This window comes from Malania oleifera, chromosome 1, assembly GCF_029873635.1.
Source record: "Malania oleifera isolate guangnan ecotype guangnan chromosome 1, ASM2987363v1, whole genome shotgun sequence".
In the NCBI taxonomy this organism is placed as follows: Eukaryota; Viridiplantae; Streptophyta; class Magnoliopsida; order Santalales; family Ximeniaceae; genus Malania; species Malania oleifera.
The window spans coordinates 33,017,811-33,035,255 of record NC_080417.1 but is presented as its reverse complement, the minus strand read 5'-3'; the positions used below and the strand labels follow the sequence as shown (position 1 = coordinate 33,035,255).

Sequence of the window (17,445 nt, the reverse complement as noted above, 5' to 3'; positions counted from 1 at the left end):
GCAAAGGTTTGAGAGAGGGCTGAGGTAGGAAATATATGAGTAGGTGGCAGTGTTGCAGATACGAGATTTTTTAGAGCTGGTGTATAAAACCACTGTAGCTAAGGTGAGTCGGCAGAGGGGCATCGGAGTGCAGAGTTGGAGAAAGAGGCCTACACCTCCTAGTTTTCAGGCAGGCACTACTCAGGGCCAATGGAGGAGATACGATGGGGGCTAGTGGCAGGTAGTGGGACATCGAGTCCCTCAGGCTAACCCAGCACCCCATTTTTGTTTGAGGTGCAATAGGAGACACCAAGGTGAATGTCGAGCCAAGGTGTTTGTCTGCTATCGGTGTGGTAGACCAGGACATACTATACAAGATTTTCGTATGTCGTTGAATCTGGCGTCTGCTCCAAATCGCTACTAGGGAAACAATCAAGCACCCCGAAGTAATCAGAAGAGGAATACCGCCCTAGCGCAAGTTTATGCTATGATCCCGGGAGACATAGAGGCAGCCGGCGACGTTGTGACAAGTATTATTTATATTCTGTCATATAAAGCTATTGTGTTATTTGATTCAGGAGCGACTTACTCCTTCATTGCTCGGGAGTTTATCAAGTCATGTGAAATAGGAGTTTAACCATTGGATGTCAGTTTATCAGGGGCTACACCATCTAGGATTGTAGTGTTGTGTAGGAGGGTACTCAAAGATTGTCCAATCAGTATTCAGGGGAGGTCGTTGCTAACTAAATTGGCAGTCTTAGACATGCACGGTTTGGAAGTAATTCTGGGAATGGACTAGCTAGCAACCAATTATGCCAGTATTGACTGCCATAAGAAAGAAGTAGTATTCAAACCTCTAGGAGAGCAGGAGTACTGATTTGTGAGGACATATGTGCATTCCCCACCACAAATATTATCAGCTGTTCAGGCGAGGAGGTTGTTGTTAGAGGGATGCCAGGGGTACTTGGCCTGTTTAAAAGAAGTGTTGAAAGGGGAATCCAGGTTAGAAGATATTCTGATAGTGAAAGATTTTCCTAACGTGTTTCCGAAGGATTTTTTAGGACTGCCTCCTGATCGTGAGGTTAAGTTTACAATCGAACTATCTCCGAAAACAGCATCGATTTCTAAAGCGCCGTACAAAATGGCTCTAGCGGAATTGAAAGAATTGAAAAAGTAGATATAGGAATTAGTGGACAAGGGGTTTATCAAGCCTAGCATGTTACCCTGGGGAGCGCCCGTATTGTTTGTGAAAGAGAAGGATGGATTAATGAGAATGTGCATGGACTACAGAGAGATAAATAAAGTGACCATTAAGAATAAATACCTGTTTTCCCGTATTGATGATTTTTTTGACCAGTTACAAGGGACACGGACTTTCTCAAAGATTGATCTATGATTTGGGTACCATCAAGTAAAGGTCAGGGCATAGGATATTCCAAAGACAACATTCTGGAATCAGTATGACCATTATGAGTTCCTGGTTATGTCGTTCGAACTGACGAATGCTCCCGTTGTATTCATGGACTTGATGAATAGGGTCTTCCACCAGTACCTAGATCAATTTTTTGTGGTTTTTATTGATGACATTTTGGTATATTCAAAGAGTCCTGAGGAGCATGAGGAACATTTGAGGTTAGTTCTTCAAGTGCTAAGAGAAAGAAAGTTGTATGCAAAATTCAAGAAAGTGTGTGTTCTGGTTGAAGCAAGTCACTTTCCTCGAACACGTGGTATCCAGGGGTGGCATTTATGTGGATCCGAATAAGATTGAGGCGGTATTGGACTGGGAAAGACCAAAAAATGTGTAAGAAGTCAAGAGTTTCTTGGGATTGACAGGATACTACTACTGGTTTGTAGAAAGTTTCTCTAAACTGTTAAGCCCTTTGACCAAGTTAACCAGGAAAAGTGTGAAGTTTGAATGGACAGATGAGTGTGAATAGAGTTTTCAAGAGTTGAAGCAGTGACTCATCACTGCACCAGTTTTGACAATTCCTTCAAGAGAAGGGGATTTTTTAATCTACAGTGACATGTCTCAGAAAGGGTTGGGGTGTGTTCTAATGTAGCAGGGGAGAGTTGTGGCGTATACTTCCTGACAACTTAAAGAGTATGAAAAGAATTACCCTAACCATGATTTGGAGTTAGCTGCGGTGGTGTATGCATTGAAAATTTGGAGACATTACTTGTACAATGGAAAATGTGAAATCTATATTGATCATAAAAGTTTGAAGTATTTCTTCACCTAGAAAGAGTTAAATGTGAGGCAAAGAAGGTGGCTGGAATTGATTAAAGATTACGACTACACCACCAGTTACAACCTAGTGAAGGCTAATATGGTAGCTAATGCTTTGAGCCGGAAATCAGGGAATGCCTCAGTGTCAATAATAGTGACTCAGTATCCGATCCAAATCGATTTAGAAAGGCTTGATGTGGAGCTAGTAGAAGGAAATCACCAGGCATTCATTGCTAATCTAGTACTTTAGCCCACCTTATAGGAAAGAATTAAAGTTGCTCAAATGAAAGATGTGGAATTAGTAAAGATTATGGATAAAGTGCAGAATGGTCAAGGAGTATAGTTTAATATATCAAATGATGAAGTTTTGAAATTTCGTACTAGACTGTGTGTACCTGATGATGCTGAGATTAAAGGAATTATCCTAGAGGAAGCACATCGATCCCTTTATACAGTGTACCCTGGAAGCACTAAAATGTATAGAGATTTGTGGGAGTCTTTTTGGGGGAGTAATATGAAGAAAGAAATCGCTGAATATGTTAAACAGTGTTTGACATGCCAGTAGGTGAAAGTTGAGCATCAAAGACTAGCAGGAACGTTGCAACCACTTCACATTCCCGAATGGAAGTGGGAGCACATTTCTATGGACTTCATCACAAGATTACCGCCGACATTGCATGGACAAGATGCCATCTGGGTAGTCGTGGATCGATTGACGAAGACTGATGATTTTCTTTCAATCAGAGTTAACTACTCCATGAGTAAATTGGCAGAGTTGTACATACAGGAGATAGTTAGATTGTGTGGCATGCTAGTATCCATAGTATCGAACTGAGACCCTCGGTTCACATCTCAATTTTGGAAGAGTTTGCAAAGATCCATGGGTACATAGCTGACATTCACTACAGCCTTTCATCCTCAGACTAATGGGCAGACAGAGAGGACCATACAAATACTGGAGGATACGTTACGAGTCTATGTGCTAGAATTTGGAGGTAGTTGGATCCAGTATTTACCACTGCTTGAATTTGCTTATAACAACAACTACTAGGCCAGTATTAGGATGACACCATATGAAGAAATGTATGGTAGGAGGTGCCGATCTCCGTTATATTGGGATGAAATTGGTGAAAGGTAGGTTTTGGGGCCAGATATGGTTCAGCAAACTTCAGAAAAGATCAGACTCATCCGAGACAAAATCAAAATAGCTCAAAGTCAACAGAAAAGTTATGTTGACACCCGTCGATGAGAGTTGGAGTTTGGCGTAGGGGACCCTGTGTTCTTGAAAGTTGCACTGATGAAAGGAGTTATGAGGTTTGGGGAAAAGGGTAAGCTGAGCCCCAAGTTTATTGGACCATTTGAAATATTATAAAGAGTAGGTCTAGTCGCCTACAAGTTAGCATTACCTCCGGTGCTGTCTAAGATCCATGACGTATTCCATGTATCAATGTTGAGGAAATACGTCCCAAATCCTTCACATGTAATCAGTTATGAGGCACTGGAACTTAGAGATACCCTGTCATACAAAGAAGTGCCAGTGCAGATTCTGGATCGAAAAGAACAGGAGCTACGTACTAAAAGGATCCCGCTAGTGAAAGTACTCTGGCACAATCACGCAGTAGAAGAAGTTTCAAGGGAATTGTAGGATAAGATGCGTCAAAGATATCCACACTTATTCAATGGGGCCTTGAGTTGAGTTGATTGTTTTGTGTATTGACTTGTACAATCTAGGATAGTTAATGTTTTTTGTTTTAGGTTATAAATGGTTTTGGGAGAGTTTTCTTTTATGTGATTGATTGTAATCTCCCAAGACCCTATTGTAACCACGGTATTCCTCTGTTATAAGTAAGGGTGAGTAATTAATAAAATTTCAGCATTTTCCTTAAAGTCGTACAAGAGATAGATCACAAATTTCGTCCTCGAAATTTTTGTAAGGAGGAGAGGATGTAGAGACCCTAAAATTTGAAATAATAAGAAAATAATTAAATAAGGAATTTGGTTTGGTGTAAACCAAACTATCGACAGTTTGGTGGGGGTGCGGAACATAGTCGACGGTTTTGTGTTATTGCGGGTGGTTAAGGGTAAAACGATGAAAAGGGTTTAGTTAAAAAGCCAAACTATCAACTGTTTTGGGGGAAACCGTCGACGGTTTTGTCCAGAGGCAGCTTGTATATAAAGCGAACTTAAGTTCAATTTAAGAGAAATTAAAATTGTTTCTCTCTCTCTCTCTCTCTCTCTCTCTCTCTCTCTTCATTTTCTCTCTCAAAACTCGCCCAAATCGACGCTTGGACACTACTACGGGGTTTTAGGGTTGATCCTCGTCAGTTTAATCGAAGCAGAATCATGTTTTGAGGATCCTGAGTACTACTCCAAAGCTGAGGTAAGGGAGTTGATTATGTTGTTGTTATAAGGTTTAATGGGTTAATGGAGTGTGTGGGTCTAGGAATGTTAGATAATTATAATTTTGGGGTTGAACTGATTAAACTTAGGCATGTGAATACAAGGGTTTGTGCGAACTCCACGAGCGTCGGTCTAGGAAACTTGCCAGCACGTTCTCAGTAAACGGGTAAGGGGATAGGTTATGTCGGGAATTTTTGGAAATGTTATATAAATGTTTTTCTGATTATCTATGCATATAAGAAATGATATTTTCGAAAAATCTATATTTTTCTAGGTGGATATAATATTATAATTTACCAAACAATAATTATGTGGCATGAGGATGATGTTTTTATGGATTGGATAAATATGATTATTTTACTAGTTATGATAGATGGCGATATTGTCGAGTATGATATGTGATTTATACTGAAACTAAGAATGATGATTTTATACCGAGTGGGTCTGGTAGCTTATAGAGTTGTATTACCTCCAGCACTTTCGAGGGTCCATGATGTGTTTCACGTATCCATGTTGAGGAGGTACGTGTTGGATCCTTCACATGTTATCAGATATGATGAGTTGGAAATTGGGGATACTTTAGCGTATGAGGAGATACCTGTTCAGGTTCTGGACCATAAAGTTTAGAAGTTTCGTACCAAAGAGATACCGTTAGTGAATGTATTATGGCGAAACCACAAAGTTGAGGAAGCTTCTTGGGAACTGAAAATGAAAATACGCCGGAAGTATTCACAGTTGTTTTGAGCACTGGTACATGATCCTACTGTGGGTTGAGATAGGTGGTTAGTCATCGGGAGTGTGTGTGTATTGTAAACTCCTGAGACAGTTGTATATGTAACCACGGTATTCCTCCGCCATAAGTGAGGGTATGTATGTGTATGTGTATGATGGGGTTACGCTGTAGTAGTCGCCAGTTTCTTGTTGATAGTTCGTATGTGTGTATTCCGGGTATGATTTTGTGAAAAAAAGATGACAAATTTCGAGGACGAAATTTTTGTAAGGAGGGGAGATTGTAAGAACCCGAACCGTGATAAAGGGGTTAAATAAATAAGAGAGGGGCAAAATTGGGAGTTTGGCACATTTCGTCGACGAACCCAGAATTCATCGATGAAGCCTTTGTTCTTCTCGTCAACGAAATTTAGAAACTCGTTGACGAGGAGAAGCCGAGGAGTCTCAGAAAAACCAGAGATCCCAGATTCGTCGATGAGGACACCAATTCGTCGACGAAGTCTATGAAAGATTCGTTGACAAGAACACCATTTCGTCGACAAATTCCCCCGGGTCAAAGGGCTATAAAAGGAATTTTTCATTACTTCTTCGCTAAGTAACTTCAAAGGTATCTTTCTCTCTCTCTCTCTCTCTCTCTCTCTCTCTCTCTCTCTCTCTCTCTCTCTCTCTCTCTCTCTCTCTCTCTCTAAACCTCTCCCTACTCTCTCTCTTTCTCTAGATTTCTTCGCTGATTGTTGATGGAATTGGAAATCTGAAGTTACCACGAGGATCGTGGAAGGATTCTCTACAACTTCTATGAATCAGAATCTCGTTTCGGAGATTTTCAGGTTTTGGCGTAAAATCGAGGTAAGACTCGGTTTTCATTTCTGATATGGTAGTTTTGTATGTAACAGTGTCGTGAGTATATTCTGTACTGTGATTTTTAGGTTTTGGAACTCGGTTTGCTGTTTAGGAGCCTTGGAGTTCGGGATTTGGTATTCGAGGGAAAAGGTAAGGGGAAACTGTGTTATATTGGTTATTTTTGAAATCGGACTCGGTGAAACTGTGGTTCACGGTCCCGTGTGTGTTTTGGCTACTCATTTGGGGGGATCTAATGGGGAAAACTATGGATTTTTCATTATTACATTTTTGGAAAAAAAGGGGCGACGAGCTGTAATCCCTGGTTTTGATGAAAACCTTAGTATATGTTGATTTATACTTTGTTATTGGGACAGTCGTGCCTTGACTTGTGTTTAAACTGTATTTGTTTGAAAAACCATGATTTAGATTACCAAATGAGTGTGGTTTGTTTGGTTATATGAGCATGTATGTGTGTGTGATATGTTGAAATGCTAGTAGGAATTGGGTTCCGAAATTGTTCTAGATACTGAGAGTGTCCGGCTCTATATTCGAGGGTGTGTGTTTATCGCCTGCCACGTAGGCAAGAGTGTCCGGCTCTATATCTGAAGGCGTGAGCTTATACCGATAGATCAGGACGAAGGGTGTGGATCCACCAGTTAGCGCCCGTACGATGCCAGGGAGTCGGGGACTCGCCATGTGCCATGCTTCACGGGTTGGCCGGGCCAATGCCGAATTGTCGCGGACTAGCTTCGGGCCGAAGGGTGTGACGACACTAGGATTTCTGATCATGTGTTGTGTGTGCATGTATGCACTGTGTAAATTAGTACTGGATTGCATTCAACTGCGTGTATGTTGCATCATGATAACACTCAAATGCCACACACCGATATAACTTGTGTTCTTCCTTACTGAGAGGTGTCTCACCCCTGTTGTACATACATTTTTACAAGTCCTTCGGGTAACAAGAACTAGCGTCCTAGTGTAGGGAGCGTAGTGGCCGGTGTACCGTGTTTAGCGCTAGGTAAGTGCTAGGACTGTAATTTTGGTAGGTTGCCATTTTGGAATGTGTTGGGCAACCGTTTGTATGTTTTGATAAAGCATTGTGTCTGCTCTTGTATAGAGTCTGGTATGGTACTGCATATGTATGTATGGTTTTTTTGCTGCGTATATGATTGTGTTGGGATATGTTTAGGGTGTCTTGGAACCCCACGGGGTTGGACCCTCATCCTTTGTACTATATCTGTGATGATTTGTATGATATAGGGATAGGTTAGGTTACATTTTCACCCCTGAGTCCCATTCGGAGTTCGGGGAGTGACATACTGGACACCTTACATTGTAATAATGTTTTGGGGAGTGACTTATATGTATATGATAGTACTAGAACTTGGGTATTGTATTCCAGCTTTGATGATTATGATTCTGCTGCATATGTGTGTTACATGGATTGTGAAGTTATGGTTTCAGAAATTTTAAAAAAAAAAAAAAAAAAGGTAGAAATTTCGGGTCGTGATAGGAGTCTTCGTAAGTCTTTGGCCCGTACATAGATAGCATTTTCAAAGGATGAGGATAACTTAAAGTTTTTAAATTAAAAATAAAAAGGGTAGGCAACCCACTGGACGTGGTTGATTGGCCTTTGAAGATGGTTGACCAACTCCTACCCACTTCCATTTTTATTTTATTTTTTTGTAAATTTTTTTGTAAAATTTTATTTCAAAAAATAATTTTTCTTAAGGGAGACACCTACACAAAGTAAGAGTAATAACCATTCTTAGAAAGGGTGTCAGAGGGTGCTAATTCTTTAACTTTATTTAAATGAATTAAGGGGTTAACTTTTCTATTCATAATTATACTTCTACATCTACAACTTTTTTAATAGAGATTTTATTTTGTCCTTTTTAAAAAATTAAAATAAAATGGTGATTCTGTATTCAAAATAAAAAAATGAGTTAGATAACTACTAGTTTGGTCATTTTTTACTTATTTTTCAAAATGACCACCAAACTAGTTGGTAGTAAAACGGGTTACCCAAGTCCGAACAATATGCTAACATTATGAAGCGAATAGAATTCAAAATCTAAACTTAATTTTTTGAAGGAGTGATTCGACATTCTTTAATTCAAAATCATATACCTATGTTTGGGGGGGGGGGGTTGAATTTGGACTTATATTGAATTTGGATGGATAGAATATAAAATTGTATTAAAATTTATCCAAATTCATTTAAATCCAAATCCAAAGCTCGAAATACATGCTTCCAAATGTAGCGTTACTGACCAAGCCAATTTTTTATATCGGTGCCACTTGCTAGAGTCGAAACTAGGGTGTCAAGGTAGGTTCCTATCCACCGTTGGTGTTAAAGGGAGAATTGCGAGGAGCCAACCCTCATACAAGAGGACATGGTTTGGCTTATTCAGTATAATTCCGAAGAAAGAATTTTGTTTGGAGAGAGAGAAAGAAGTAAACTATTCCATACTTTTGTATATAGAATATACTTAAAATTACACCATCCCATTTAGTTTTTGGCTTCTAAGGTAACCATGGATAGATACATTTTAATTTATTTGAAATAAACTATAGTAACCCGAATTTTTATGCTTTGATACCAACTGAAACAACCCGAAATTTTATACTGCGGAAGACCTCAAATATATTACCAGAGTACTAAAAACCTTTTATTACAATAATATCTCGAATATCAAATTTAATACATCCTTAGGAAATTTCAAGATAAACTAAAAATAACAAAATTAACATTTAATCTAAAATCTCTTTCTAATCCCACCCACGCTTCCACTGCACTACTCTGGTTTTGACTATACTCTTCAAGATATCTAAAATGTATAATAATAATTGGGTGAGACATCTCTCAGTAAGTATGAACTAAATTATTATCAGTGTGTGCCTTAAATGAGGTTTAGTGTAAAAATAACTCAATTAATAATTTAATTGTTAAAAACTACCTTTAATTATTGTAAATCCTTTTTATCTAAAAGACGTATGCACATATATATACTTCCCTTTATACGTTTCTTCACATCACATATTAGCCCTACTATCCGAACTTTGTTCACATATACGCGTATACTTATCCTTACTGAAAATCATCTGTTAGGCCCTTCAAATATGGTCATTTATAAATATATAAATAAATGCATATTTCTTTCCTGAAACAACATTCAAACCTACCACATAATCTAAACCACATAAATATAAAAATATGTATAATCGAACTCCTTTTGGCCTATGCATGTCATGTTTAATTCCCATGATCGAGTTGTGCGGTTCGAAGATTGGACTTAGCCTTGGTTGGCAGACCAAAAATAAATCAAAGGTAGCCCGTCTGTAAGTGCGATTTGCCTCCCCATCCCAATCCGAAAATAGGTGGGTACTCCATCTCTACTCTAACCAAATCCACTATCCACCGCCAACACTTTCACAACAGTGTGGTTGCACTAATACTCATCAGTAGCTATAGTACTGAGCATCCATCACATTCGGCCCATCAGGATTCTTAAAACATATAATTATAATTTATGTAATAAAACATATAATCTCATCATTATTCCCAATATAAAATAGGTACAAAATATCATCCTTATTTCCAATCTCATCAATATTCGCAATAAATCACACATTAGGCATAACTCTGCAAAAATCCCAAATTTGCTCAATTATACAATAAAATGAAATAGCTCATGCCACACAATTTATATAATAATTATAATTTCATAAATTACTTGAGATATTTTCAAAAATATATATATTCGGTAAATTTAAATAAAAACGCGGGTATGATCAATTTCACCTATTTGATTTAATTCCAATATATTCCAAAAAAAATCGATATGATCAAATTCCCGCAGTTTAATTTAATTCCAAAATTATTCCCAAAAACCCGCTATAATCCAATCCCTGCAGTTTAATTTAACTCGTGCATATAAATATAATTAAATTTACGTAATCAATTAAAATCAAACATATTTTTAAAATAAAATCTGAATATGGATATAATTAATTTCACACACTCAACTTAAATCGGGCATATTTTAAATAACATAAATCTAATTAAATTCACGTACTCAAATTTAATTGGGAATATTTTAAAATAAGCCTGACATAATATAGTCCACTTACCCTAACCCTGGAGTGGTGCCTACAGCGTGCCAACGATAAGGTTTCTCCAGTTAAATCATAGAAGAGCGGAACTGGGACCTTGAAATGATGTTCGTTCTTCAATTTCACTTAGAAGAGCATGGAAAATTGAGAGAGAGAGAGAGAGAGAGAGAGAGAGAGAGAGAGAGAGAGAGAGACGGTGAGAGAGTAGAGAGACTTGAGGGGGGGTCTTCTGTAAGTTTCCTGAAGGAAGATCCTTCAGGTTACTTATATATATATATATATATATATATATTATATAATTATATTATATTATATTATATAATTAATACTTATTAATTAATTAATTTATTATTATTATTATTATTATTATTATTATTATTTTACATTTCCAAACATATTATTTTTGGGGTCGTTACATAAATTAAGTTTTATTTGGCGAATATTTCAATTTTTGAATTTGAGTTTTGTAAATTTGAATAAAAATACTATATAACTTTGCATTGCATTCTATTTAAATTCTTACAAATTCAAACCCTACATTTGAAATTCATACTCCCAAACATAAGGTGTGACATTCTTGTTGGATATTGCGCATCAATCAACAACCTTTAAATACCCTCTTTTCCCTCCATCCACCTTGACTTTCAGCTCTCCTTAACTAACGTTTCAAACAGTATTAATGCAAACATCCTTTAGAGACGGTAACTCTTTTCTCCATTTTAAAAAGATGCAGTATACTCAAAAGCCAACTAGTCTTCATGAGTGTTGGCCCGGATATGCGTCTAGAGGAGGGTAAATAGACGTCTTTTTGTGGATATAAAACTTTTTCTACAATCACGAAGTTTTCTTGACAAGAGCAGGGGTATTATATCACAGTACATATATTTAAAGCAAATAGCAATAAGTAAGCAAAATGATAGAAAAGGGATAAGAGAAGCATAACACAACGATGTTAATTTGGTTTGGCACCGAGCCTACGTCCACGCCTTGAGACCAGCTTAAGGATTCCCAAAATCTACTATGTAACCCTCCTTCCCGACGGAGAAGCCTTTACAAACCAGCTGCTCACAAAGAGTTTTAACAATGGTGCTCACCTAGAGTCACCTTATAATGGTTCACAAGGAACCTCCAATGCAATAAATTTGAAAGCAAGTAAATACAATGTAGAATGCTCCTCTTTGAGCTGAATACACCAATATAAACCTCACACTATTCTCTCTTTTGCAAATGGTGTGTAAACAAGAGTAAAGAGCAAGAGAGTAAGAGAGCACAAAGTGAAACCTTGGTATGAATGCACAATCAATGTTCTCAACAACCAAATTGCTTAACTTCTTTGAAATAAATGCATAAGACTCATTTTAAAGGCCAAAGGGACGAGCTGAGTGCTGGAGAGTCGTTGGGCATTAATTGACATAAGAAAAATTGAAAACTAGTTGTTTAAATGCATTTAATGCAGTCTACAGCCCGACATTTTTTGACGAGGTCACGACTTCGTCGACGAGTCCCATGTGTACTTTCGTCGGCGATGCCCTGTGTTCATTGACAAACCATCGGTTCTGAATTCAAATGGGTCTCGGTTTCTTTTCGTCAACGAGTACCCTATGTACGTTGATGAACCACTATATTGTCTTCGTCGCCGAATACCCTGTATTCGTCGACGAACTTGCTCTGAACTTTTAAGTGGTCTCGGTATCTTTTCATCGACGAGTACCTTGTGTACGTCAACAAACCATAGCATTGTCTTCGTCGCTGAATCCTCTGTATTCGTCGACGAACCTACTTTGAACTTTTTTAGGTGGTCTTGGTATATTTTTGTTGACGAGAACCCTGTGTATGTCGACGAGGTGCCTTGTTGCATTCGTCGATGAATGCCCTGTATACGTCGGCGGGATTCGTCGACGAACCCTTTACTTATCAGTTAAAAACTATTCAGACTTTGGTTTATGTTTAAGTAAAGGTTTCATCTTGTTCAAAGATAATGTTTAATCTATTTTAAGATGTCTTGGGTTAATAAAATATGTTTGAAAGTTATTTGGACGTCTTATGCAGTTTAATTGACTTGATATGCATGTGTGAGCCCAGTGTCTATGTTCTAGCCTATCATGAACTAAATACATATGCAATTTGTCTATCTCTTGCTAATTACTTTTGAACAGCACCATACACAAGGAATTACAATATCAACCTTCCTTACTCACACACACACACAACCCAAAGCTTGTGCTCACAATGTAAGATCCATAAATGCTTTGGTTGAGTGGTTAAGTTCCGGATATGTCATATGTTGGACTTTGTTGATGGTCATTTGCTCTTTGCCGGTTTGATACATGTTTAACCCTTATGCTTGCTTTGGAATTGTCCCGTGTGTTTGAACTCAACTAGAGGAAAAGTGTTAGTAACCTTAAAGAACTACTCATGGGTTGTCGTCATCAAAACAAAGCTAGATGAAAGTCCTTAGCCACTAGGACTGACAATGAGTATGATTTTAAGACTCGTATTTGAATTCCTACAAAAATTTAAAAAGTTCAATATAATTTTGTATTAAATTTTATCCAAATTTACATAATTCTAAATCTAAAGTCTGAATCTTATTAATGAAAACTATTAAATTTAGTGACAAATTTTGTCATTCTTTAGTAATCATCTAACTATTTTTCTCTCACGAGAATTAAAAAAAGGTATTGAAGTATTTCCTTAAAAAGAAAAAGAGAAAGAAAGAGAAAGGGAAGATGGAAAACACAAAATAGCCCTCCACTCTCCTCACTCTATACTTCAGCCATCCACACTTTTTTTTTTTAATGACCCAAGAAGTCTAGTCACTATCGCGCCACTTTGAACACTATGGTAGGACACCAAATCTGATGGGGTGAAAGCCGTCCGCCCATTGACACATCCCTGATAATTTACCGGGATAAAATCTAAAAGGAGAATCGAATCCGTGACCTTGGGATCACCAAAGTCACAAATTACTTTAACCGCTCTACCCAACTAGCTAGGCAGCTGTCAACACATGTTATTCCTTGTCTCGAATTCTCTCAGTAGATCTGAATCAATGTAATTAAATTAATACGTGCTATTATTTGATTGTTGCAGTTAGCTATTGAATTGATATTCAAATAAGAAATGAATTTGATGGCAGCTGTTACGTTTGGTTTTGGCTTAACCTGTGATTCAATCTCTTAATGTTCTGCAATAATTTTTTTCAAACACAGCTTTGGGGGGAATAGGGCAGGGCCTAAGCTAAATAAATGCGTATCAAGCCACAGAAGATTGCAATTAAAAGAAAAATGGGAAAGAATCCATTTTTGTAATCAACAAAAATAAGAAAGAAAATAATATTTAGTGAGCCAATTACTAAAATTCTAATTTGTATGCATTTATTTTTAATTAAATTTTAATAAATTTTCATTCCTAATAATATTTTGATCCAAACAGAGTCAAATAATTTATAGGGACATTTAATCAGCCTATTTAATCATATTTTAATAAATTTTCATTTCTGATAGTATTTCAATCGAAGTACATTCTAATTTTTTTTTTCTTTTAAAAGCTAAAACACAAAAAGGTTCTTCTAGTGCATCATTTCTGGGTCCAATGAAATTCGTAGGTTCTAGAAAAGAGTCGTAAACCCGATAGCTAATGTTCAAACAATGTGAGATGAAATAATTCAATAAAACATAAATTCAATTTCTTTATGAGCATTATTTCATTGGATAATTGCTTTATCTATGTTGTTTTCAAAGAAAGGTGTGTGCACTTAATGTTAAATAACACAACTATTTTCTCTTTGGCAAAAGGGGAAACAAGAAATTTTCCATTTTCCTTCATTTTTAATTATATTTGAATAAAAATTTTCATCCCTAGTAGTATTTAATCCAAACATAACCTAATAGTTTCATTTTTCTTATATAATGGAGGCGATTATTTTCTTCATTTTCAATCATATTTGAATAAATTTGCATTGGTGGTAATATTTTGATCCAAAGATAACCTAATAGTTTCTTTTCCTCATGAAATGGCGGGCAATGCAACTCTTAAGCACAATGAAAAAGATAAATACAAAAACACACCCACATTTTGTTTTCTCAACATAGATCCACACCCCACTCTAGATAGTTTCAAACGGAGAACACCACACAGCTGAAGCATGCATCCCATGATGTTCAGAAAGAAAACGTTATCAGAATCTAGTACTAGTCTACTTCATAGCAGCATCTCAGTATGACAATGAGAACTGAAAAATACATAAAAATACTTCCACAAAAGGTCCTCATTACCAAAGAGAGAGTTTCTCATTCTCAGAACATGCTGTCTGATCTTGCGGGCAACCTCCTGAAGAAGTTAAAAGGGGCAGAAGGAAGCCTACTGCGAAATTTTGGATGCCTCAGAACATAAAATCCGCCAAGAATGACGATAACCCGAAAAGGAATTACGTACATTACTATGGAAGCAACCAAGCAAAAGGTCACAAATAGTGCAGTAGCTCTAGGATCACGCCAGCTGAGGAGGGACTGAACCCGCTCCCCTTGAGTCGCTAAATCGCCCACCACAGTTTGAATTCTCCCAGCCATACTTCTCAATCGATCATACCTCAATCTCACAACATCGGCATTTCGAGAAGATGGAAACCCATCAAACTCTTCATCCAAGTCGTCAGGAAAGACAAAATCAGCATGAGATAGTCGAGTATCCATGTGAGGAGGATGTCTAGGCCTCAATCTGTACTTCCAAATCCCAATCAGGAAAAGGTAGAGAAAAATTGTTGGCAGGATCATTCCAGGGAAAAGAGCCAGGATCAGAAATAGAATGTGAGTGAGAATGGTTGTCATGGGGTTTCGCCAACTACATATATGGTGAAACCATAAGCCAGCTTTCTCCAAACCATTTAGGACCAACACAATCCTCCCAACATTAGCTTTGCTTCTTCTTTTGCTCCACATGTTCGAACCCACATCCAGCATATACTCCACAGCCTCTTTCCTTAAGGATGGTTCTGCCCGGCTGAGCCTCCCCGAGACCATTTGAGTAGCCTGGTGCCTTAAACTGTCCAGCTGATAAACTGAAAGTGGATGAAGATAATGCATTTTTGGCAGTAGAGGCTGTGAGTAAGCTTGCAGCATGTTGAGCAAAGAAGAGCAGGAAAACCTCACTGCTAGTTGTATTTCTCCCATTTTCTTCACTCCTGAGGGCTGCAAAACTATTAGTGGATAGGAGTGTGTGTAAAGCCGATTTGTTGCAAGTGTGGAAAGTCGTATTCGAACCTTCCCGATTCTAGAATCCTTTGCTCCCCCAGCCTTCCCTCCCCCTTGCAAATGGGAATTGTCAAAAACACCAACTGTAATGACAGTGCAAGGATCAAAAACCTCCCAAGTGTATTGTTCATTCCATTTGGGAGCAGTGCTGTCTATAATAGTCCTTGTTCGAACCCATTTCTGCCCATATTTGGCCACACAATAGGCATCTGTGGTTCCTCGGCCATCCTTTGTCTTCATCGTTGACAAGCTGCTCGCATTCAAAATCCCCAACTCCAGAACCCCAATGCTCGGTTTCCACAAGTGCTTTGCAGTCGCCCTAAGATCGCTGCTGTAATGAGTTAATTCATCAAGAACATGATACCCACCTTCCAAACATACCCTCAAATGAATCTTGCTTGCACAACTCACCTCCTTTTTCTTTTCACCCTCCCCTGCCACATGCTTCTCAAGACTATACCACCTAGTGTTCAGACCCCTATTGTCCAACCTCCTCTCCACATTCTGTAAAGGAATCACACAATTTCCCAAAACTTCCTCCTTATTAGGGGCAACCCTATCCTCCACACTCAAAACCAGCTGCTCTTCAAATGGTTCTGCAACAACAAACATCAAGTCCTCATTCCACATAGGGTTTATACTTGGACTTTGAGAAATTCTAGTCCTTAAAACAAATTTTCCCAAAACAGCCTTCACATAAGTTTCAAGGCTATTCCTGCCATTGTTACTAGGCTTCAATTCTTGAGCTTCAATGACATTAACCCTCAAGTACCAAAGCTTAGGGGACATATATACCTTCGATCGAATGCTCGCAAGAACATCGACACCAATCGATGCAGCATCCAAATGCCAAGAATCAGGAAAGACCTCATCAGCTTGAGTCCCCATCCAAACAGCCAACATGAGCTCTCCCCCTTTTGCCTTGTTCTCCTTTGGATCTTCCAATCTATACCACTGAGGTGCCAAAGGGCTATCCGGGGGCACTCTCTTTGGAACCTCACTGAGATCAAAATGGACCATCCCCATATAACCATGGGGCGGAGAATCCTTATCTCTCACCACAATCTCAATGACAGATGCTTGTATCCTGTCTTTAGGGAAAGCAAACACTTGGTTCCATTCTGGGTTTGAGTTCTTCTCTAAATGTTTGGTGCTTCCTTTGTAATTTCCAAGCTTGACTTCAGCAAGAGGGTTGCAGGCGGTACCTTTATCGTCCTTTGCTGGAAGCTCCTTCGCTTTCACAACCCTTACATAGAGATACTGCATTTGCTCGACAAGGTCGTAACTGGTGGATTGCCGATCACCATAGAACCGTCCGCCACCAAGATGAGGCGCAGTCTCCTTGAGGGAGAAATCCTCTGGCGGGTTTGCATTTTGGCTTTGGTTTTGCCTTTGCATTGCTTAGGGGATTGCAGGGAAAAGGACTAAAGGAGTTTGCAGAAACAGGGGAAGCTCACAGTGTGAGCAATGAGCAATGGGGATTTGAATAGTTAGAATTTTACGAATTCATAAAATCAGGAGATAACTACCCGTTACTGCTTCTGGCTTGGAAGACAGCTTATTGTTTTTGAAATCACTGAAAAATAGAATTATTTTAAAAAAAAAAAAAAAAGAAGAAGAAAGAACAACGTTAGCAGAGAAGCAGAGAGACTGGCGTTTTTATAAAAACATCAAAGGGAAAAACAAAGTTATCTGAAAGTGGATTGTAATTGAATGTTTCAAATTGAAAAGAAGGAAAATCATGGGGGAATGTTAACTTTACAGAGTTCTATTCAAATGAAAACAACAACAACAAAAAAAAAAAAAGTAGAACGCATGGAATACCTGAAGAATGGAATGATTTAGTGTGCCTGAGAGATTGCGAAGCAAAAGGAGAGGAGGGTGGGGAAGATTATAGCC

The 17,445-nt window shown here is 38.2% G+C and overlaps 1 protein-coding gene across 1 annotated transcript; it reads right to left on the bottom strand.

Annotated features, from left to right (window-relative positions):
- Window positions 1–14,357: 14,357 nt before the first annotated feature.
- Window positions 14,358–16,944, bottom strand: LOC131156256 (FT-interacting protein 3-like). The gene has a single exon (XM_058109825.1). The coding sequence runs from the start codon at window positions 16,942–16,944 to the stop codon at window positions 14,593–14,595; it is 2,352 nt and encodes a 783-aa protein (XP_057965808.1). The 3' UTR covers window positions 14,358–14,592.
- Window positions 16,945–17,445: the final 501 nt, after the last annotated feature.